The 26248-nt window shown below is 35.1% G+C and overlaps 1 protein-coding gene across 1 annotated transcript; it reads left to right on the top strand.

Moving 5' to 3' along the window:
• Positions 1-1068: 1068 nt before the first annotated feature.
• On the top strand, positions 1069-26248 carry LOC147078057 (L-dopachrome tautomerase yellow-f2-like). The gene is made up of 11 exons (XM_085961170.1): positions 1069-1112; positions 3114-3300; positions 6080-6169; positions 7841-7978; positions 9081-9272; positions 10680-10796; positions 15596-15772; positions 16796-16974; positions 18686-18869; positions 23910-24012; positions 25896-26248. Exons 2-11 carry the CDS (start codon positions 3123-3125, stop codon positions 25936-25938), a joined length of 1401 nt encoding a protein of 466 aa, XP_085817296.1. The 5' UTR covers positions 1069-1112; positions 3114-3122; the 3' UTR covers positions 25939-26248.

The raw sequence follows: 26248 nt of genomic DNA, 5'->3' as shown, positions 1-26248 counted from the left end.
TTAAAATGTGGTAGCCGTACTGATAAGCAAGAAGATGGTATTAAGTTTCATAAGTAAGTTGATACATGTTCGTGATAATTTATTTGTATATTATTATATATTTTAATATCAGTGACCTAGTGTTTCTTTAAAATAACTTAAATTATGGATATATTTACCTAATTGTTGCATTTTGACCGCTTAAAAATACTATATAACGTAAAAAAAATAGAAAATTATATTTTAATTCTGAGCGTCTAGTGCGAGCACTTTTGGCGAGCACTAGCGAAATGGTCTATGGTCTCAAACATTTGTTTACACAAATGTTTGAATGCATTCGCTCGCCCACAAACCAAACGCACGGCACGCAGCTTCATTTAGCAATGCAATGGGTGGCGTCTAGATGTATCTATAGTCTAATAAGAGCGAGATTGATTTATAGCTCTTTTCGTGCATGGACCAGTAGTTATTATTTTGCTTCAATTTCATACATTTATCTCCATAGAAGAAGTTTTTTTTCAGCATTGTTGGTTTAACATTATTTCTTTAGTAGGTACATGTTCGTTAATATTATGCAGGCGTATAATTATTTTTAGTAAATGTCGACGTAATTAGTATGGCGCACGTTGCTGACTTGAATATGGTATTTGAAATAATCCTGAGAACACAGCCATTATTGTAGGTATTTTAATACATAATGGCGGTTTATCGCTATATACTATCTTTTTACAAGGTGCCTACAAACCTGTCAGCGTCACGGGCCTCTACGTACTTAAAAACCACAACTGTTTGATAGTAGGTTTCGTGAAAATGCTCTAATATTCTGTACATGTCATGGTGTCTATTTATGTAATTTTAAAGATTTTTGGTGAATTTGCAGAAAATTTGTTTGAAGGACTTCACTGCAGCAATGCTGCTAATAAGAGAAATATTTTCAAAAATTTCATACACGGTACGACAAAATTAATAATATGTACGTATTTATTGAAATTATTTCTCGCAACCCTGATTATCTCTTCTTTTAATTCTTGTTCATCATTATTGTACCTATTTTGTTTAGTTGGAGAGTCTCATCTGAGATTGCAAATTATTCTTATTTGTTTCTTCGTGGATCGCTGTTGCACAACAGCTACGTGAGTGGACATTTTTTTTTGTTTTTCATTTTATGATTTAAAATTTACATACCTACCACATATTTTATTACTGTTTTTAAATACGTATGTGATCAGTAGATATCTACGATTTAAAATGTTGTAAAATTAATTACGTAATTGGTTAAATACATACTGTGTTAATCATGGCCCCAACATCCAGAAGCGGCCCCCCAGGCTAGGATGTTTGGTAGGCCCCCATACATATCGCTAAAGTTAAGGACAGCGTGATGTCCTACACTAGTGTTCCCTAAATGGTATTCTTCAATGGAACCCCAGGGTTCCGAAAGGTAAAATTACGGGCGTTCCGTGTATTCTTAGCGATTTTTAGTATTTTTAAATAAATCTACTTGAATTATTGAATTGTCGGCACTCGGCATTCTATTATGAAGCACTGATCGGCCCCCAGGCTAGAGCCTTATCAGCCCCCCCCCCTTGTGAGGGCCATGGTGTTAATTAATACGTGTGCTATTGGGGGCTGTGAAACACATAGGGCGTGCAAAATATGCATTGCACAAGGGCCAAAAATGACGTATTTTTTCCATTTACGTTTATGTTAATTATTTATCAAAATGTTTACAGAAATTAGTGAAAATATACCTACATGTAGGTATCTCATAATATATTAAAAAAAAAACTATCGACGAAACCAATTTGCAACCCTTATTCGTGCAATAGTATTGCTTATTTTTGTTGCAACTATACCTACTACAAAATATTTTTTTGTCTCGTTTCTTGATGGCACTTTCCTCGAGCAGGTTCATGGATGCGCCAAGCGGGGGTGTTCGGGTACGTAGCACCCGGGCAGCAAAATACACAGAATATACACAAAAGTACATGTCGTTATAAATTACAAAAGTGAATCTAATATGAAGTACACACGTGTGTTGCATACTATCGAAGAATAAAAATTATCAAATGACGGCAAATCAAAGAATTAACACACGATATACTTAAAAATTCATTATAATCCAATTTATGAGTTTAAGATCTCCGATATAGGACTAATGACATGTACTTATCGTATACACATACACTAAAAAGCATTCACTCGAAGTCTCAATAACAATAACTAATGTAATAATTGTTTATAGCGAGGAAATTAACCGAATCAATATTAATTGAAAGTTCATTATTCTAACCAATTGATTTAATGGATAGTAAAAAAAATTACCTGCGGCCCAATTTTAATCCATATTATTAAACATGTAATGAAAAAATACTAGTTTTTTAAAAATGTTATGATGACTTGAAGTAAGTATTTTCTTTTTATCATTTTGTGAATTATTTTTATATTGGGGCGGGACGGTAATTACCTTTGGCGCAGCCCTGAGCAGGTCTAAGGGCTACATAGAATCATATGGGCATAATAATTAATAATTATATTACCTTATCCTCCATTTTTATACACACTAGGATCTCCAGCCTCCAGCCAGATATCCGTGCAGCTTAAGCGCTGGACTATCACACCGTGGGTCTCAGGTTAGAATCCTGGGTCTGGCAAGTACACATATTGTTTTTCAATTTGTGTGTGAGTCAGGGTAGTATGGACCTAATAGGTTGAGCAAGTGGCTGACATCCATTTCTCGTAAAAAACAAAATCTGTTAATACAAACCTCTACTCTGTGGAGGCCCATATGATCCTTTTAGGATCGGACATGGCAGCGGTCGAAATTAAAAATTTTACGAACCGGAACGCTGGATATTTTTCCGATATATTAATATAACATATTAACATAGTTAATATAATTTTATGTAAATTTTATTAAAATAAGTATAGATTTTTTTAAAAAAAATGCATATTTAGCTCAGATGGTCAAATCATTTCTTCACGAGACGGAGCGATAATTTTGGGGATATCATGAATCGGAACGGCGCTCCGGTGCGCCCCGGTCCATTTCGAGTCCTGGGAAATGGTCAAAAAAAAAAAGGATCTCCAGAAACAATAATTTTATTAAATTGCCTAACACTATTTTATTTCAGTCCATAAGAATGATTTCGAAGCAACAAGGATTGCTGTTCCTACTTGTCCTCTGCTCGTTGGCATCATGCGGAGTCTCGTATGCCCAGCGGGGCCGACCATCTGCTCCTACTGGTGACGTTGGTGTGCAGAAACTGGAAGAAGTCTTCGCGTGGAAGCAGATCACATACAACATCGCAGGAAACTCGTGTAAGGAAACATATTTGAATACTCATTATGATATTTTTATACTTTACGGTAATTTAACCTAATGTGGCGTCAATTTTAGACGACTGCTTCCGAAGCATTATTTGCAGCCCTAAAAACTTTAAACGCCTCACGTCATATATTTGTGCCGAGGTGTATGTTACAGGGTTGGTTATATTAGATTGTAACGTTTGTACTGAGTAGGAGTAGACAGTTTAGGTAGATTAGGTATGCCAAACATTTTCTTAGCTAAAGGCCTGATAGTGTTAATATTGTAGACCAAATTTGTGTCATAAAAATACAAATTAGACATATATATTATATTATTATATAATATATAGACAACATCTGATGTAAAACGTTGGACAATACAAACGAGTATAATATTATGTATTATGTAATAATATTAAAGGAGAGAAAAATGGTTTGGCATGTGCCACTGACTTCCACTCCGCCTACTGCTTATTTTCAATGTATTTCAATTTCAATTTATTTATTTTTTAACATATTGTGGACATTACAAATTATAAGTTTAATACGTTCACAACATGACATTTAAAAACAAAGAAATATAAAACACTATTACATAAAAAAGAGATAGATCAGTATAGAGATAGATAGTATGTTATTAATAGAAATGTGTAAATACAAAAAATATAAATTAGATAGGTACAAGGATGTACACCGGATGAGTTAAGCAGACCCTATTTTAAGAATTTATAAAACAACGTCCACCTATACTCATCCTCACGTAGGTGGAATATATCAACACCCGAAGCAATTTCGTTGAACATAGTTATCGCTCTCCCAATTGGCATTACCAGTGGCAGGTTGGTTTTGCACCTTGGGAGAATAAACAACTGATGGTCTCTATTTCTAAGATAGATAGATCAGGGACACACAGGTCAACACTGCCCAGAATGGCAGAGTTCCCATTTATACCTCGTATAAGTCGAAAAAAATACGTAGCTAAATAAATATTTAACTTATATTTTCTCGTCGCTTCAATCGCGAAATACAATACTTTTGCTGATACATTTCTTCATACCCAGACACTCAGTGCATTAAATCTAGTGATAAACACCTGGCCATAAGGTATTACCTACGATTTATTGTGAGCTGTAGCACCCACAAGTGGTTATAGGATGTGTGTGACATAACGGTATTAGGATCATTAGTGTCCGTCTGTGTCGTCCGCACTGTCTTATCTTTTAGACATGCCGCATCGGAATATTAAAGCAATCATCGGATGCCCCGGATAGTTGCACCAATTTATGTGTTTGACGGGTCTTCAAGTGGCCACAGGTCTTGTGTGTCGTAAAATTCCGAGAGAATGGGGCCAAGCCGTTCCATATGCTGTTTGGCATAGCCAAATCATGCAGGTCACGATCCTCAGTCATGAAGTCCTGACGAAGTGATAAATTCTATTTACTTACCTTAATATTTTGTTTTCTTTCCGTTTCTGGGGAGAGGGCCCGGATCCGAAAACCCCCTACATTGTGTGCGCGCCTGCGAGGGTCACTTACTTTTAGTGACTCTCCTAGAAAACAGAACTTGAACTTGAAATGAATGCGATTTTTTTTATACATTGACACGTATTTCTACCTTGACTTGCTAATTGTCAAGACCGGTCCTAGCAAGTACGAGGGTCGATTGTAGGCATGTGTATGAAGCATATTCGATGAAATAGAGTTTGCGAAAATCCTTTTACTTTTAGTAAAATTATATTATTTATATTAATTATAATTTTTGCATGTAGGCATAACCTTTACAATGTTTGTTATATTGCATAAACTTAACAGGTTTCCGTAAACAGAACTATGTACGTACGTTTATTATAGCCATGACCTTTATGTATCATGTGTTATTATTTTATTTGTACATATTTATGACAATTATTAGTTTGAGGTCCTCGTGCGAAATATCCTGTGCAATAAGCCACCACTGACCGATAGGATACAGTAATATAGTTGTGCTGTAGCAAAAGAACCTCAGTAGGGATATTCTAACAGCTCACTTGTATTAACTCCAAAATCAATAAAAAGTGATAAATATGATGATATATGGCGTATTCTGGTAGTTAATTATCCCTTGAAGTTAACATGCCATACCTACTTGGTTCCAAATTCGAATCAAATAAGACGCAGTGCTGTAAATCCAGAGCTCGAAATGGACAGGAGCGCACCGGAGCGCCGTTCCTGTTCGTGAAATCGGTAAAATTATCGCTCCGTCTCGTGGAAAAAAATATTTGATCGTCTAAATATATAATAGAAAATCTAACACACTTATTTTTATGAAATACAAATTTGATAACTATGTAAATATCTTCAGAAAACTGTCGAGCGCTCCGGTTCATAAACTTTACCATTTCGAGCGCTGCGTATATCTTGACATGGAATTGCTATCCGTGTTATTTTGGAGCAATGAAAATAACAGCAACGTTTACCGTGCTATTTACTGAATAGCCCTGCATGAAGAAGTAGTCGCCTTCTGCGCTTCAAGGAAAAGCGTTACTTTATATCACCTAAGCACTAAAACTGGGGATGATTACGTTAAAATTCAACATATAATTATATAGTATCTGCTTGATTAATTATTAATATTTTGACATTTTATAAATGTCAATAAATCCTGTATATATTTTGATTCAAGCCGAGAATAATAAAATTAAATCGAATGGTAATCAAGTTTTTAAATTCGTGCTGCAATTATGCAAATACAGGAAAAAAAGTAGGTATATTATGGAATGAGTATTGAGAATATTATTTTTTTTTCTTTTCAGTGACAGCCAACAGGTTTTCAGCCCCAGTTCTTGACGGTAATTCAGAATGGTCTTTCCCTGACGACGAAGAAACTCCAGCTCCAGCTCAAGGTAACTAATAATTCTTTCAATGTTGTCATCAAACATTTCATTTTTGAAAACTGTCAATTTTTTTAAAAAAAGAGCATGGAATAATTAGACAAATAACGGAACTTTCATTAGGTAATAAAATACTGTTTTTATTGAGTTTGTCAGTTCACCTTTACTAATATGAATATGTACATCAAAATATTGAAATAATACCCCGGTCTTATAATAAAGTACAAATTTTGATTGTGCACAACACTAAATTAATGGTAGCGCTTGTTACTGTGCCGACCACAAAACATACTATTAAGACCAAGACTTTGAAGCCCGAATTGGTTTATGCCTCAATGACGGTCAGGCCATATGACTCCTCAAATATGACAGATATTGAATGCGCGTTTCGTTTACGTCACAAACGTAAAAGCATAATAATATAATACAGACAACATTTTTTAATATAGCATATTATTTAACACGTGTCTAAGTTTATCCCATATTACTCCACACTCGAGTATTATACCTTCTTACAGACACGCCCAGAAGATAAGACCGTTACATTAAGATTAAGACATAAATAGTCCACGGTCTTTGTCAGTCATACATATTTGTTTTCATTGAACAAGTCTACAATCTACAGATGGTGCTGGTTGTTTTTTTTTAATTCAATTAAACACTGCGAAAACCGACACATAATAGATAATAGTAAAAAAATAATCGTCTGTCTATAAAATATTTAAAATAATACCATTGAAACATACATAATTTTATATTTCTTTATCTACTATGGTTTGGTTTAGGCAGGGCAGGACATGACGTGGAATATTACTTATTCTTAATTCAACGAAAACAAATGAATGAAAAAGTGTGCACTATTTTGTCGAATCGCCCCTAACATTATCAAAACGATTATGGTTTGCTTAGGCAAGGTTTAAAAGATTTTTAAAAACTAAGTGATTCACAAGCATAGTGAACCAAGTCCATTCTTGTTATTTTTGAGTAAGCTAGGTTCAAACACAATATTTGAGTATTTTTTTATTCCGTATTGTGTAATTGTAGTTTAGTTCAATAAAAACAAATACTAATGACTGACAAAGTTTAATGTGGTTATTTTTGTTCGATTTTAACAGCCTACCTCTACCATTCGCCACTGCTACAAGGCTACTTTTAACAGTGACGTTCCTCGTCAAAATGCCGCCCCTAGGCAGGGCCATAATGTCGCCCCATTTTACAATATTTTTATCATCCGTTCTCGTGTCGTTTCTGGTCACCAAGGACATCGAAAGGCAGTGGAAGTAAACTAGACATCGTAGACCCGACAAAAAAGTCCTGTTAAACCTTTAATGTTAATTAATACATTTTGTTTCCAACCAGTGAGCTGAATTTTTTTAAAGGAAAGATATCTTCGTTATTAAGTACTCAGTTGAGGTAGCTATTTCTATGTATTATTATACCGAATGATTCTCCTCGAGTGCTTCAAGTAACTGCCGCCCCCAAGCGACGCTCAATCTGCCTACCCCCACGGGACGTCACTGACTTTTAATGATAACGACTGAAAGTGAACGATTGAAAAAGGTGGCCAAACATCATGACACTATTATCTTTTCACTTTGGATTTTTTTAAATACCTAATTAAATTGTCAAATAATATACCTACGGGTGTCTATGATCCAATCATATATATTTAATATGTTCCAGCACCAGTTGCTGCCGAAGGAGGAGATGCAGCAGCATCATCTAGTCAAGACCAGTTCTTCGTCCAGTACAATAATATTCCCATGGGAGTAGACCGGTGGCACGATAAGCTGTTCATCACAGTACCACGAAGACGACCAGGTACGCACATCATAATACTATTTGAAAATAAAACTGTTATCAATAATATCTGCTATGCTAATGAATAATAGATGTAGATCTTGTTGTCACCGTTGTTTGGTTGGTAAATCTTCGCCAAATCTAGTTCTGTCTAGTATGAGTAGTATGTAATCCTAGGTAACGGACAAAACAGAAAATGACTTAAATGAACATGAATAAACGGAATAAACAGATCGGTGACAAAACAGAACATGTAAAAAACAGAACAGTGACAAAACAGAACAGTCAGGATAAAAATAAAACATTCGTTTTTGTCGTATCTGTTTATTAATTAAATACTTATAAAACTTTTTAAACTTTTTAAAAAGTTTATAAACAAAATATATATGAATATTTAATATAAGTATAATATAAATATAACCAATCACTGCATAATATTAGCCATTCGGCGTAAAAAGCTCAATTTATCTGCTTGATTTGCTTAATCATGCACAACTCCATAGAATTATTAAGCTCATTATTTTATTGTACCTAGTCACCCAAGCATTTTGAACATTTATTTGAATAATTAATTATTAGATTGATTAAGATGAGATATACCTAGCTTGCCGGAAACACCGAGTTGAGTCCCGTTTAATACAGGCTTTCCAGCGATTAGGAATGCAGAAATTATAATATAATTTGATTTGTTACAGCGTATTGAAAACCTGTGTTAAAAATCTATATAACATAATATAAAGATACGACAATTTCAATATTAAATGTTATAATTTTCCTGAAAGGTCATATATCTATTTATCGTTGTTCTGTTTTTTTACTGTTCTGTTTATTCAAGGAACCGTAATCATATGCTATACATACCATAATTATTATTGTCAGATATCTACCTTTTTTAAATCAATACCAAATGATTATTGATTTCATTTCAGGGCCTTTTGTTACGTTCCCTATTCCAGTTATCTGTTTCCTTTAGTCTGGAAATTGATTTGAAGATTAACGATTAACATCTTTTATATTAACATATTGTTCAGGTACTTCTACGTCTGCCTAAGTAACTGGAGTAAAGTTTGGATACGGTAATGATAAACTATCGATAAAAATATGTTATATTTATTTTTTATAGGAATCCCTTCAACTCTGAACTATTTAAGTCTCACTGAAGATAAGGACCCGAACAACAAATCACCAGCACTCAGACCATACCCAAACCTCGAAGCAAATACTTTGACCAGCGTAAAGCCGTTGGTGAATGTTTACAGAACTCGGGTTGATGCATGCGACAGACTCTGGATGGTGGATACTGGATTAACGGAAGGTAAGGATAATATGGATCGTAATATAATTCCCTCCAGTCCCACTTATAACAGGCAAGAAAATTCAAAGGTAACCTTCAGTATCTATCTTTTATTCTAGGCAGTATAATAATTTCAGAAGATAAAGAGGCAAATCGTAGAATTTAAATTACCTGAGCTGAGACCGTTCTTCTGTAGTCATTACTCTTAATTTCATACTACGACAAAGAATAATTAAAGTATAATATATTGTTGAGCCCTTTTTACTCTATGTGCTTGAGGAATGTACTATTAAAGTCAATAACGGCTTATCATAATGCATATGAGAAGTACAAAATGATGTCGCTGTGCAAGATCGAAGGCCCTCAAGATAACGGAATATTAGACTGAAATACGACGTACCTAGGGGTTGTTTCGGAAAGCTCGAGATTGAGATGAGTTCTCATAAGTGAACGTCAACATCAGAAAGACCAGGCAAGTCCATCAAAGATGTACAATATACAACTCTATAAAAGAGAAAAAAGTTCTCATCATCAAGAAGTACACAAGGGATGCAGACAACCAAACCGGCTTACAGAAAATGGTCGTGGAGGCTTGCGATAGACTTGAGCTGTAAAAAGAAAACATGCAGGATATAATAATATGAGCAATGAGCTTATGAATAATGGTACCTAGTGTACATAGTGGAGACAAGGGCCTCATAAGATTTTAAATTGCTTTATTTTCTATATTTCATATTAAGTAATTATTATACATTTTATCACGTGGGATATGTTACATATTACCCACTTACTTAGATATACACCAGAGCTTTGGAGCGGAGCTCGGAACAGGAGCACAATTTGTAGTGCTCCACTGCTCCGGGTGTTTTTATATTTGGTGGTGAAAATATTATATTTGACACTTTGCAACACTGGAATTATTTGAAAAATACCGAGTGATAAATAATCTCATTTTTTTGATGGAAGAGACAGATAATGAAGTACGATTTGCTGTCGGTATTTTGTTTAATAAAATTAATAATGAAAATTACTAATAATAAACATTAATTGAAAACTACATCTTACTTATTTTACATATAATATCTACCGATTATTTTTTACCCGGAGCGGAGCTGGAGCAAGTATTAGGTCCCGGAGCGGAGCAACTCAAAAAAGGGTCTGCTCCAACCCTTTGGTATAAACCATTAAAATCAGCTTGTCTCCCAGTGCCGTAAACGTAAACTTTACTGTCATTGATACATAGCGTATCAAATATTTTCAATTCTCGCAATATTATAGAACTGCCGACGCAAATCTGACTGGACTACATGTGGGAAATGATTATACTAATAATAAATAAATATACTTACCTACTTTCAGAAATCTAAATTATTGTTATCATTCTCGTTGAATGGTATCTAGGTAATAATCTTCTGTTTTATTTTGCAGGAAGCAACGGCAGAACAATTCAGCCTCCAGCAATCGTCATCTACGATTTGAAAACTGATACTCTCCTGAAGAGATTCGAGCTAAATTCTGACCATGTGATAAACTCAGATCCTACTGGTAAATCTTTTAATAATATTATATTAATTAGCGCCCAATTTAACGAAATATTCTTCGTATCTGAACAACAACTTACTGTTGACATCGAGTAATAATTGGACTAATTCCACTGGTCAACCCTTCTAGGAATATAGGTACAGCATCTATCTCTAATTGAATTGATATTGGTCAATTCTTTAATAAAAAAATAATGGATCAGATGAATCTATGGGTGTATTATGTGGGTGGTGAATAATTAGATCAGTACTTCTCAAACTGGGGGCCGCGGACCCCTAGGGGGCCCTGTAGTTACTGTCAGGGAGCCGCGAAATATTTCAGTATTTGAATAAAATCATAAAAAACGTGACTGGACGATACCTGATACAAACCAGTCAAAATCTCTAGGTAGAATTTTCACATGATCACAATACTTTATCTGATATGGATAAATTGTACTGGATATTGATTTAATATGTAAATACTTACAAGATAAAAAGAACTTTTCGTATACTTACAACGTTTTTAAGCTTTCTGTTGAACCATATAAACTTGACTTGACTAGCTTAAACGATCAAAAACATTTGTACTTGATAGAAATAATACTGAAATGTCATTTTGACATGTCATATTGATTTCCATAGTAACGCACGTATATATTAATAAGTTAGTTGCTAAGACCCCAGACCTCTCCCCTAGCAACCAAGAATGGTGTCGAAATAACTTTTCATATAAAACAGAATTGATTGAAAATGAATTCAATCAGTGCTCGAAATGGAAAATTTCACGAACAGGAACGCTGTATAATTTTCCGAAACTAAGTACTTATGCTAATCCTTTCTTTACGTACGTACGTACTTTTGATATAAAAATGCAACAATAAACTTTAAACTTCTTACGTAGATCTATATTGGGCAGGTTGGTAAGGATTGTCAGCGCCGCAGGCGAAATAATCTTGTTTTAACAAAGTATACCGTCAAAAATTGTATTATTCTTTATTCTTACTTTATCTACCACTATAACCAGTGCATGATACCTCTACCACCACTCGTCACTGATTATAACTTATATTACTGTCTCATTTGGGATAGATAAGTTTGTAATTAATTAGTCATAACAAACAACACATCCACATAAGTACCTTATAGATTCAAATTAAAAATTTATTTACGTACTTATAGAAAATTTTACAAATTCCATTTAAATACGAGCACAGAATATCAAACATCAACAAATAGTATTTAGTGTTTAAAAAATAAAGAAATAGTATTAGAAAAAACAGTAAGTGCCTACCTATACCAAGAATTTATAAAACAACGTTCACATAAACTCGTTCTCACGGAGGTGGAATATACGATTATCCGAAGCGATTTGGTTGAACATAGTTATTTCCTGCCCAATTATCATTAGCAATTATTGCACCTTGGCAGAACAAACAACTTAGATTATCAAGAAAGTTATAAAATAATATATAATAAAATCAATACTAAGTACCAATAATGGCAGAGTTCTCATTTGTACTGGGTAGATATAAGTTGGAAAAAGTACGTAGCCTAAATACCTAGTTCTCTTTTAACTTTCAGAATACAGTATGTAAGCATACGTCTTGAGAAATCAATCGGATAAAACCATGGATAGTATCCACTATCCACACAGCTTTAAAGGATTCTCAAAGATTTATTTTGAACCTTCTCCACTATAAGGGGGCATAAGGCCGTACCTACATCTAATAAAAGTTTCAAGTCATCCAAACAACGTAAACATAGCATTATTTGTAATTAAATTACCAATGGTGTGTCATTTTCATTTATATAAGATAAAACATGACGGAAGGTGAAACTCAGGTTGCTAAGCGCGATTCTTATAGAATAATATAAAATTGTCATTAATTAGTACCTACTATATTCAACATTATAAGGACTAATATTGTATTGTATGCATGTTATGTTACAATGGTGATGCTTTGGTTACCATTATTGTAATATACATCTACCACCGTATTTATTTAATAATCTATGACTTAACACCACCTAAAATAATTAGATGTCCGCACTGGACACATAGGTACCTAATTTGTTAGTACCTACTTATTCTAAACGATTTAATCTATGTTGTTTGTCCTTCCCTACTCACATTATTATTGCCATGGAAATGATACTAGGTACCTACATACAATACAGATATTATGATAGTCGTACATTTTTATTGCAGGATATTCCTATTTTTTTTTTAAACAAATTTATAAACAAAAATTAAGTAAAAGTTCTCTACACACTACCTATGTATTATTTCTATTATTTTTAAAGTCACAAGCTACAATGCATGTAATAATAATTGTAATACAATAGGAACGTCCCAAATAAATAAACTCTGCAGAAGGCTATTCAATATTTTCTGCCCAAACCGTCAATGGCCCAAACACATTTTTGTAGAAAAAATCATATTATTCATTGTAAAAATTGGGGTTTACGACTTATCATAAATATTTTTTTAACACGAGTCAAGTTGTTGAGATGATAATAATTATTGAATCACAGAACAGATGTTGCCACTGTATTGTCCACCGGAAAGAATTCCTAATGTTTTAGCAGATTTACACGAAGTACCTACTACGTAATTAAGCCTTCATTATTTTTATAAATATCCAAAAAAATATCAAATTGTGCGTGTGGCCAGAATTATCTTAAATAAGTTTGGATACCAGCGACAATAGTATATAGGTATATAATATGTAATAATATAATTATGTAAAAATGGCGAATTTGTATCCCACAGGAAAGCACTTATTAAAAACGATAATTGTAAGGGTGATTATCCACTTAGTGTTACGAATAAAAAGCGAATTTAACATAATAGACTTTTTAAAATATTATATTATAAAGCCTATTATAAGGACAGTATTCATCCACAGGTAATTAATAAATAAATGTCAAAGGTTAAAAATCCTCCTCCTGTAAAATAGTATTTTGGTTAATTCGCCCATTTTACAATACACCGACGATATCAAGGTATTCCTATCGCCTGCTGAGAATTTTAACCAACTTTTAAGAGAACAAATTGTTGTTAAAAAATATGTTCAACACAAAGTTAAAATTAAAACACAAAACTTACCAGAAGCAACAAAATTCACTTACAAAAAAGTATACTCATCATGACCTATGGCAAATAAACGAATGAATGTAGTAGTTATATCACAAGATTTATTGTACTATAGTCGCAATTGAACAATAATGTAAATTACAAAACAAATATTTTAAAGATCGTAAAAATAGGGGTTTACGACACGTCATAAACTTTTTTTTAACAAAAGTCAATTGTTGAGATGAATACCATCTGTTGCCACGTCAATGGTTATTGGAGTGAATTCCTAATGTAATGTGGTTTTAGCAGATTTACACGAATTACCTACTACTTTATTATACCTTCATTATTTTTATAAATAACCACTCAATATCATTTTTTAAATGATCAAATCGTGTAGGTATGTGGCCAGCGTTACGTTACCTGCGACAAAATATTTTTCAATAGTTTCGGTTAACACGTTTTGCCTGATGACATTTTTGACCAACTTTTAGAACATTTTTTTATTAAAAAATCAAGTTAAACACACAGTTAAAATTAAAACACAAAACTTACTAGAATGTAGCAAAAAAAACACCAAACTAATAATATAAACAATTTTGTTTAGAAACGTATTTATATCTTAAATAATACAAAATATTTTAAAAGGCAACTAATAGGAATATTATAGCGTAATTGCACGAGTCAAATTATCAAACTTTTTTGTATTAATTTATCCACCGAAAACACAATTCATTCACCCGAAAATAAATGGCGAAGTAATATTTTTTGTCACTCCGAATAAAATAATATAATAAATTAGTAGGCAAGTAAATTAACAATGCGTAATAGTCAAAGGCAAGATTGTATTGAGATTTGAAATGTTTCATCCTTTAGAAATTATTAAACAATGTATACTTTCTTTTTTAAGAGTTTTCAAATAGTGTCAGCAAGGCACATTTTTTTGGGTAATAAAGTAATTTACGCTTGCAGCTGGTTGTTTCTTGTTATTTAGACAATGCATTTAGGCATGGACATATCGACACAAAATAAGAAGGTTGAAAGAAATTTAGGGATGTCATAATTTTTATTTTTAACCCTTGCACGCCCGGCATAACATAAATTCGTAAATTTTTAATTTTGAGAAAAACTTTAAAAGATACATTCATATATAATTATCTCAATCTAACGAACCGCAACGCAATTTTAAATGAATCCACGAGCCGGAACGGTATATTTTGGAATTCCACGAACCACAACGGCGCTCCGGTGCGTTCCTGTCCATTCCGAGCGCTGAATTCAATTCTACTTAAAGATGGGTAAAAGTATTAAAAAATGCATTGGCATCGTGTTCGGTTATATTCTAAAAGTTTCAAATATCTAGCTAGTCGGGAAGTTAGTTAAAAATCGATTGCAATATTTGTACCGGACAAAGAACCACCCGACAAATAAGAATATGAGCTAAGAAAAACGTTGTAAAATATGCAATCAAACCTCTCTCATTAATTTATTTTTGTAAGCTGTAGTTGTAATAAGTTATTTTTTTTTTAAATTTTTGCTTTACAAGCAAAATTGAATATTTTTCTATTATTTCTAATAAAAATATACCTATAATAATAATAAATGGTAAATAAAGTACTGTCGGTCACTAAAGACTAAAATTTTTAGAGAGGGTAGTCTTAGATTTGTTTTTCTTGACTTAGGAGGCCGTTTGAAAAAGGTTGAGAAGCACTGTATTAGATGAAAAATCTTTCTTGTTTCAGGATTCGTCAGCATAACCGTTGATGTATCGACAAGCGACTGTGGTTCTGCTTATGCATATCTTAACGACATCTTGAACTACGGGTTGGTCGTTTACAGTCTGAAAGACGACGATGCATGGAGGCTCTACCACAATTACTTCTACTTCGATCCTGAGGATGGTGATTTCGATGTCGCTGGTAAGTAAAGGTTAATTAACCAGAAAAGGCCAAACTCGAAATATTATTTCTGCAACATTTCGAGAATTCTCATTTCTCGACAAATCGACAAATTGTCACTTGGCTAAGTGGAAAGAAAGAAAAGTTGAGAAATCACGAATGGTACCTTTAAAAACGTAATAATTTCGTACTTGTGCACTGTATTAACTCACGTACATAAATCATCATCATCATCAGCCTGAATCTACCCACTGCTGGATGAAGGCCTTCCCAAGCTGATTCCAATTCTCTCAGTCCTGTGCGTTGCGTTGCCACGTACCTCCGCAGAACTTTATAATTTCATCGATCCAGCAGCCTCTAGGTCTACCTTGCGGACGTTTTGTACCACTGGATGAAATAAATTTAATATAATTAAAAACGTCCAACGATTATCCCGTCTTTGAGCTATATGTCCAGCTCATTTCCATTTGAGGTTTTTAGCAAACTCTATTACATCGCAAACCCATGTCTGTTCCCTTATCCACTCATTCTCATCTTTTTGTCCTTGAATCCTTCAATAAATACGCTACCATAAATCAGAATGCAGAGATGGCACTTCAAATTCTTTTCACCTTGCCATTCATTGGACACCAGTGCATCTGGTCTCGAAATGGAAAATTTTACGAACCGGAGCGCTCAATAATTTTCCGAAAATATTAACATTGTTATCTAATTTTATGTATATTTTATAAAACAAGTATGTTGTTTTTTTGCTATATTCTGGCTTATCTAGCTCAGATGGTAAAATTAATTTTTCCACAAAACGGAGCGATAATTTTGGGGATTTCATGAACCGGAACGGTGCTCCGGTCCATTTTGAGTCCTGATCTGGTCATAATCTCTTACCTACCACACTGCACCTTGATGAATTCGGGATTTGATCCTTGGACTAAGACATTCTCTATTATCACATTGTTTATATTCGTACTAAGTAAGTAAGTTTGTTTAAGAATAGTTTTTTTTCTTCTAAATTTGTTTCTTAATAGTCATTATTTGTGATTGCAGGTCAAAAATACCAGTGGAACGATGGAGTCTTCAGCTTGGCTCTGGGACCAACTCAGCAAGATGGTTTCAAAACTCTATACTTCCACGCTATGGCCAGTACCAAGGAAAGGTCTATCAGCACCCAGATTTTGAAAGACAAGACACTGTCCTCAAGGGACTACCATGGTACCGATTTTAAGGTTAGTAATAAGAACGAAGCACCTACCTATATATAATAAGTTGGCTTAGGATTTTTAGGTACTAAAAATGAATAATAGAATCCAAAAATATGTAGTCATAAGTGGAAAATAAATGTTATTAAAATTTCATAATTAGGTGCTAAAAATTTAAGTAAGTATTACAATAAATCATAATATATATTATTTCAACAGTTTAATTTATTATTTATTCAAAAACAGAAAACGCTTTCTTACAATAAATAATAAAATAATGCTTCAAATTTTCGAAAGTGAATCTTTGACGATTTGATGTTAGAAAATTTTTATACATGGAAAAACTTCTTTCCACTTCTACAGATGTTATTGTTGCGTCTGTAAATGAAACTATTTCTGAAGTAGAAAAAATTGAAAATGTTTAAATTTTTATAATTCAGCCACATTCAAAAGAAATTTTTGTTTGGAGAGGTTTTCATCTACATCCAAATTAGCAATGATAACATTGGCAATGTATCGTCCTTTAACGTCTGTTGTTTCGTCAATTGATATCAATAGATTCCTGTTGTTATTTCAGAAATTTGCAAATCATACAAACTTCTTATATTTTTTTTCTGATTGTCGATTCATCTGGCACCATTTCATTAGTGTATGTTTCCAAAAATGAAACGAAATGTTTGTTACACAGTTTTGCTATGGAGAAATCAGCCGCCACGGACGCCAAGCACAAGTCTTCACAAAATTTGGAAGAATTAGGTCCACATCAGCGCGGAGTGGCTGAGTCAAAGATTTAAATATTTGTGTTTTGAAATTGAAATTTCGTATTTATGTGAAAATATGTGCTTAAATCTTGAATATGTAATTATCCAAAAATATGTAAAAATAGGTGCTAACAAATAGGGCTTAAATGTTTCAAAATTTTCTGAAACAGACAGATATTTTTGATACTTTGTTGTGGGGCCGCTCAAAAAAATATTTAAATACCTAAGAATCCTAAGCCTAATAATAAGGTTTTCACCCATTTGCCATTTTATTACATAACAACTCATGGTCCCGATAGAAGGGTTAAGATGTGATACGCGCGACACCTAAAACGGGAGCAGCAAAATACGGCGTGTTTAATAATTACCACACTGTTTTTTCTGAAGTTATTCCGCTGACTCGAGAGGGACGCAAAACACCGATGGATTAGCTCTAGCTATCGACTTCAACACAGCACTGAATACTTGTCTTTGTCATTTTTTTTTACATTAAATTTGTGTACCTTTTTATATTGGGCCGATTTATTACGAAATCCGGCCAGTGGCGATTTTCTTTGACGCAGATGATGCAATCGATTCGTCCGACAATTGGAAAGGGTGCCTCCAAACAGTTGAAGCTGTTAAAATATAAAATTATTAAATCATACGAAAATCTTGAAAGATTCGTATTTCTCACAAATTAACCATATCATAACAAAATCTCTGCAATCAACCAAATCCGTAAGTCTACAAGTGGAAATACCAGTAGGCTTCTACCATGTAGCGTGCTTTACATAAAATCAGTATTGTTGCGATGTTTCGGAGTATATCATTAAGGATTGACACAATCTCAGAATCGTTGAAAATAAAATTAATCTCAACAGCACAGTGGGAGTTCAAATACGTAATAATATATTTATATTATTATAAGTAGGTACACCACCGTCACAGCCCGAGCATCTTCAATAATTGAAAATACGTCTTATATATTTTAACAGGTGGTTGGTGATCGAGGACCCAACAGTCAGACGACCATGCATAGCATCCACCAGCCCACAAACGTGATGTTCATGTCACAGGTAGCCAAGAGCGCACTTGCTTGCTGGAATACAAGAAAGCCATTGAATAAGAACAACATTGGAACGGTAGCCCAGGATACCACTAATTTCATTTATCCTTCAGGTGAGTTATATGATTGAGTTTGATGTTTATTTAACTGAAAGCACCCACGTAAAGAGCACTTTAGTTAAAATAATTACATAGTTGTACCTTAATATTAATGCTTCCGTAAATGCATTAGCGTAAGTAGACAAAAATAGAAGCCTACGATGCCGAAATTGGCAGGAGCGTGCCGATTGGCGGTGTTGGGGGCAGGGCTCGAAACGGACCGGAATGCACCGGAGCGCCGTTCCGGTTCTTAAAATTACCAAAATTATCGCTCCTCCTCGTGGACATATTAATTTGACAGTGAGCTAGATTTGCCATTTAACGTAAAAATCTAAAAGTTTGCCCACACTGGTAACCTCATTAAATTTCACGATAATTATCAAATTTGTTTGACCAAAAATTATTTTAATCGAAATTTAATGAGGTGGAGACGGCATAACACACTTATTTTTATAAAATACACAAGCAATTATATAACTATGTTAACATTTTCATGACATATTGAGCGCTCCGGTTCGTAAAATATTCCATTTCGAGCGCTGGTTGGGGGTGCGAGACATTCGGGCGGCAGTATTTAGGAGATGTCAAAATGGACAGAAAATACATTTTATTATACCTAATATTCATTTTAAAAAATATAATATATTCAATTCAATTACCTAAACTAAATCTAATGTTCAAATAGTATATGAAGATGGTACGTGTGTTGTACTACCGAAGGGTTACACTTATGAAAGGGTGGAAAATTATATAACTATTATAATTCTATTTATGAGTTTAAGATCTCTAATATGTGACTAATGACCACAGAGCAGATAATAAATAGAATACCGATAGGCAATATTCAATACGCCGCATGGTGAAGCAGGCTTTTGAATGTGTGAGTGTCCTACGAAAATGAAGCACGCATTATGCACGTGCAATAGTGTGTGTAATACACCAACATTAAATGAGCGTAAATGCATAAACCGAGAGCAGTTTTTAGTATTCGACGTAAAACGTATTCTTAACACGTATGTAAGTTTAACCCGGATTCTTCCTTACTCGAGTCGGTTACCTGCTATCGCCTTACCCGTTGTGTATTTCAGTTCCCATTATTTCTGAGTTCCCTGCTAATGACATTGACAAATATATACTGACATTTTGTAGTGTCCTTATCTTAATCGCATAAAATATTTCGGGAAAATGTCTTTAAGCTATCATCATCATCAGCCGGGGTCAATCCACTGCTGGATGAAGGCCTCCCCAAGCTTTCTCCAACTCTCTCGGTCCTGTGTCGTTCGCTGCCACGTATTTTCGCCGAACTTTACCAGTTCGTCAATCCAGCGGCTTTTAGGGCGACCCTGTGGCCGTTTCGTACCCCTTGGGTACCACTGGATGACGGCATTTGTCCAGCGGCCGTCCTTTCGGCGAGCAATGTGTCCCGCCCATCTCCATTTCAGCTGTTTGGCAACGTCTATTACATCGCGTACTCTTGTCTGCTTCCTAACCCGTTCGTTCCTCTTACGGTCATTTCGCGTGATGCCCAACATGCACCTCACCATGCCTCGCTGTGTGACTCTTAGCCTTTGGACATATCTCGTGTTGAGGGTCCACGTCTCGCAGCCATACGTGAGCACGGGTAGCACACATTGGTTGAACACCTTACGCTTAAGACATAATGGTAGGTCACTCTTGAAGATAATATTCAGACGTCCGAAAGCACTCCATCCGAGCTTTGTTCTTCGAGCAATTTCATCGTGCATGCTTCCGTCTATGGACACCTGCTGTCCGAGATAGACGTAGCTGCTGACTTTCTCGAGTTGGGTGCCAGAAATACAGATAATCGCAGGGTCCGAAAAACAGTTCCTCATCACTTTTGTCTTTGAGACATTTATCTTTAGACCGACCGTTTGACTGACATCCGCGAGTTCTTGCATTCTACTTTGGAGGTCTTTCGGGTCTTGTGAGAGTATAACAATATCATCTGCAAAGCGCAGGTGACTGAGGTGCTCCCCATTAATTGGAACACCTTTTTCCTCCCAATCAAGTTTCCTAAATAAGTCCTCAAGAGTAGCGGTGAATAGTTTAGGTGAAATGGTATCACCTTGCCGGACACCTTTGTTAATGGGGAATTTACACGACCGTTTGTGGAGTTTCACGCATGCTGTGGCATCACTGTATATACTGTTCAATATGTTTATGTAGCGTCTGGAAATTCCTTGGTTGCTAAGGGCGTCTATAATTGAGAATTTTTTGATCGAATCAAACGCCTTTTCATAGTCTATAAAACCAAGATATAATGGCAGTTTGTATTCCTGGTAGCGCTCTATGATTTCCCTGACGACCTGTATATGATCCATAGTACTGTAGCCTCTTCTGAAACCGGCTTGCTCTCTTGGTTGGTTCTCGTCTAGAACTGTTTCGAGACGGTTTGAGAGTATTTTCGTGAAAACCTTATACAGAATTGGCAGTAGACTAATTGGTCGATAGTTTTTCAGATCTTCAGTGTCTCCTTTCTTATGGAGAATAATAATGGAGGCATTTTTCCATGACTCTGGGATGTTCTCTTCGTGCAGACAAGACATGAACAGATGTGCGAGCACTTCGCTCACCGTCCTCCCGGCCCGTTTGAGAACATCGATAGTCAGCCCATCTTCTCCCGGGGCTTTCCCACTCTTCATGCACATTATAGCATATTCCACCTCTGTGGTAGTAACCTCGGGAAGAGGATCTCCATATTCTCCGTTCACCGGAAGATCTGAATTGATGTCAGTGTCATCTTTGTATAGAGCGCTGTAAAACTCTACAACAGTGTCCAGTAGATGATCCCAGTTACGCACGATACTTCCATCTTGCGCTTTTAGTGTCGTGATCTGCCGTCTCCCTATTGACATATGCTGCTTGTTCTTATGTAAGCTCCTTCCTGACGCAACAATTGATTCAACAAGGTTCATATTGAACTTACGAAGATCTTCTCGTATGTTTTTACGTAGAGTTTTGCACAGCGTGGAGTACTCGAGATCATTTGCAACTTGTTGTTCGCTTTTCGTACTCCTACGCAGCTTCATAAGATTCAACGTTTCCTTTGAAAGTTTGCTTACTCGTTCGACCACAGCAGCAACTGTCTCTTCCGAAGATTCTATAATGATTTTTGTTACTGCATCGGTGTTTTGTAGGGAGATGGGGTCATTTTCAGCCTGGACAGCCGCTAGCCTGTTCTCCAGCTCTTGTTGGAATTCGACTCTGCTTCTCAAGCCTCTGCGGACTCTGGGCTTCTGCATCAGTTTGGATCTCTCACGTTTGATGTTAAATCGTACTTTACACCTTACCATTCGGTGGTCGCTGCCAGTATTAAATTTGTTAATGACTGTGCAGTCTAGAAAAATATCCTTCTTGTTGGTGAGGATGTAGTCGATTTCGCTGGTTCGTTTTGTTGGGCTTCGCCATGTCCATTTTCGAGAAGGCTTCTTTTTGAAGAATGAGTTCATGATGTAGAGATTGTGGTTTTCCGCAAACTCCACTAACAAGTCTCCTCGGCCATCCCTGGTGCCATGTCCGAAGTGCCCGACCGCTACATCATCCTGGTGTTGAGATCCGATTCGTGCATTAAAGTCTCCCATGATGATAGTGAAGTGACATTTCCGTTTATTTTTCAACGTACTGATTTCTTCATATAGCTCCTCCACTTTTTCATCTGGTGAGTTTTGAGTGGGCGCATAAACTTGCAAAAGCAGAATCTGGTATCTTTTGCTGAGCTGCAGTGTTAAACTTGCTACTCTATCTGAGGAGAAATCAAATTCAACTATGCGATCTTTCCAGAGTCTGTGGATTAAAAATCCGGCACCGCTTGTGCGTCCGGTCTTAGTCCCATTATAACAGAGTACATGTCCGCTGTGGAGATTGACGATATCGTCTCCTTGTCGTCTTACCTCGCTGAGCCCGACAACATCCCAATGGATTTTTTCGAGCTCTTCTTCGAGCTCTAGAAGTTTGGCGTTGCTGGATAATGTTCTCGCGTTATAGGTGGCAATGGTCATCGGTAGGCAGCCGTTACCGTCTTTCCGGGGATTCTTAGCACCCTCTGCCTTCCCTTGCTGATTGCTGCCGTGATCAGTGTCAGGTTGGCCTCCGGAGAATGAGGGCCGAGATATTTGTTTATGTTTCATGGGGGTATTTGGACATAACACACCACGCTGTCCAAACGGGTTGGTGTGTGGTTTTCTGTCTGGGTTTTCCTTCCCGTAGCCAAGGGGTCTCTCGTTTTAAGGCGCCAGAGTTTCGCCTTTCACCCTTCTCTATTAGCTACAGATGAGTTATACTGTCACAAGACACACCACATCTGCATTGCCCAGGGGACGCCGCGTGGAGGCTAGAGATAGGATTTGTTGGCCATCTGTAGAGTAGCGTCTCAACACTTTATAGAAATGTACCTATTGGCATAAGCTATAATACAGTATTATAATGTACTGGTTCAACTGATAACGAAATATTCGCACATCCGGTGCAACAACGTCATAAGTGCTAAAAAAATCAAAAATGAGATTTATGCCAAAACCATCCCTATCTCTCTCGCACCAGGTGCGTCAATGTCAAAAGTGCAGTTCTTATAGTTTCCGTCAAATGTCTCATATGTCAAATCATGAAATCATATGACTCTATCAAGTTCACAATCTTTAAATGCTTCTACTGAAAAAAAGTATGTTTGCACTTATGGCGTTATATGTGCGAATGTTGATGAGAATAAAATGATGATTTCAATTATTTTCATTTCTTATATTATATTTCCATTAATTTATATATACCCGAGTGGCACCCACCCTTGGGGCAGCCCTGTAAATCGGTGCCTAGTATTGTGTATACAAATCGTTTATCAGTATTATAATTATTCATCTCTGCATTACAATCATTAACGAAGAATTTTATTGATCAAAAGAATATTAATTTTAGTTTGATTAAGAAATATGTTATCATCTGCGAGATGAATCATTGAATATTTTATTGCCACATTTTTTTATCGTATGAATAAATAATTAATACCTACTAATGATTTTTAATTTCATATTATATTTTCAGATTTGAAAGTCATCGATGACGATATTTGGGTGGTATCTAATAAGCTGCCTATATTCATATACGGACAACTGGACACTGATACCGTCAATTTTAGAATATACAGGTAAAACATTTTTAAACATAAAAAAACAGTATTTCATACATTCTCCCGTATAGCATAATGTATGATCACGGACCCTTACTGTAGCTGACTGACATTATAATAGGTAATTAAAAACTACTGGACCAACTGGTCAAACTGGTGCTTATAGATTACATTGTTGGTATACATGTTGTAGAGTTTCAACTTTATAGTTCAAAAGGTTTCGAAACCAAGAGAAACTTCTCAAAAATACCAAATTTGCAATAATTCATCATGAGTTGGTAAAGCGGTCACTTAGAAGCGATGGAGTGGTGAGGTGAGGTACGGATAGAAGGGCGCGCGCCTAGATCCTAGATTGTGTATCTAATTAAATTGAAAAATCAAATCAAATTGAATCAGTCTATTTTTTCATTTTGCATAATATATGCATACTATTTATTTCTGTATTTAACAAAGTCGAAGTCACGGACTATCGCTAGTACAGTTTTGCAATATTGTGGGTTTTAACAGATGTTCTTAGAGTACCATGGAAATTAGAGGCAAAGAAACCGTATCGATGTAGGACTCCATAGAATAGATTGAGAGCCGAAGAATCTTATTCATTGTGAGAAAAAGAAAACTTTTTTTTAGCCAAACATGCATTTATTCAGTTACCTTATCGTCATATCTGTGTCTCTTCCTCAAAATACTTTTACATTGAAAATATTGCTCTTTGTCTGCTTCTCCAAAGGTTTAGACATTTTAATGTTAAAAAAAACACACGATATCAAACACACACTGAATTATTGGCGCGGGGAATACTGTATCGGGGAAAGTTAAATGCAGGGGGAGGGTTTTAGTTCCAGAAACGACCGTGATGACTGGTGATGTACTTGACGTAGAAATTGACGTAGAAGACTTGATACAGAAGTCGCACTATAGGTAGGGTTAATACTTCATAACTTTGCACTCCGGCTCTAGGATGAAAATTATGTAATATAGTCTAAAAATATTTTTTACATAATATGATATTATCTATTTTAAAACGTTTTTCTTAGCTCGTATTCTTATTTGTCCGGTGGTTGTTTGTCCGGTACAAATCTTGCAATCGATTGTTAACTAACTTCTCGACTACCTAGACATTTAAAACTTTTAGAATATATCAGAACACGATGCCAATGCATTTTTTTAATACTTTTAGCCATCTTTAAGTAGAATTGAATTCATTTTCAGTTAATTCTGTTTTATATGAAAAGTTATTTCGACACCACTATTGGTTGCTAGGGCTCTGGGGTCCTAGCAACTAAATTATTAATATACCTATACGTGCGTTACTATGGAAATCAATATGACATGTCAAGTACAATTATTTTTGATCGTTTAAGCTAGTCAAGTCAAGTTTATATGGTTCAACAGAAAATTTAAAAACTTTGTAAGTATATAAAAAGTTCTTTTTATCTTGCAATTATTATTTATTTATTGCTACGTACATAGTATATTAATACAAGTGAATATCATTTGATCTAATTTTATGCGAGGTAATCAGGCAAAGAGGCGTTTATGTAGTAAAAAGTGCTAAGTTATAAAACGTATGCCTACTCTACTAGCGTTGTGTTAGGTAAATGGCGCATGCGTTTTCTTTTCACTGCCCCGGATGCTAAAATACCTAGTTTCGCTCCTGCTTACGGAGATTGATGCTTATTAGCCATCATATAATTATGTAGTTCAATCCTGAGGTTAAATCACAAAATAACGTGCCATAACGTAATAAAACGTCTACTAAGCATATAATTAATTTGAGGTTTTCTTATATGGCGACATTATTCATTGTGCGGACGCTAGTTGTCACTAGATATATTTGATATAATAACTGACTAGTCAGTCAACATGTCTGTAGTTCTTAAACACTTTTTTGTTATTTTCAGAACCACTGTGAAGAATGCTGTTGCTGGGACAGTCTGTGCTTGAATAAAGCAAACATAAACTGCAGTACCGAACAATGTGAATGTATTTATACTCAATTACTAGAGATCGACAACTGTAACTGGAGGTGCGGCGATTTAAGGAACTAATAGGTTGCAATAGACTGAACACTGACAATACTCACGCCTCATTTTATAGTTGCTGATCTGTAGATAAAGTGCTGATCTTTTACTTTTTTGATATTATTTTCCAAGTTTTCAGTTTATTTTTAGTATATAAAATTACCTCTTATCAGTTTCTGTAATGCACCTGACATATTTAAAATAAAATAAAATAAAATATTACATATATTCGA

The sequence above is a fragment of the Rhyacophila brunnea genome, unplaced genomic scaffold (assembly GCF_057557595.1).
Source record: "Rhyacophila brunnea isolate RB1 unplaced genomic scaffold, BYU_Rbru_1.0 scaffold_12, whole genome shotgun sequence".
Classification (NCBI taxonomy): Eukaryota; Metazoa; Arthropoda; class Insecta; order Trichoptera; family Rhyacophilidae; genus Rhyacophila; species Rhyacophila brunnea.
The sequence above is the reverse complement of the archived record's forward strand: the minus strand, read 5'-3'. Positions and strand labels throughout refer to the sequence as shown.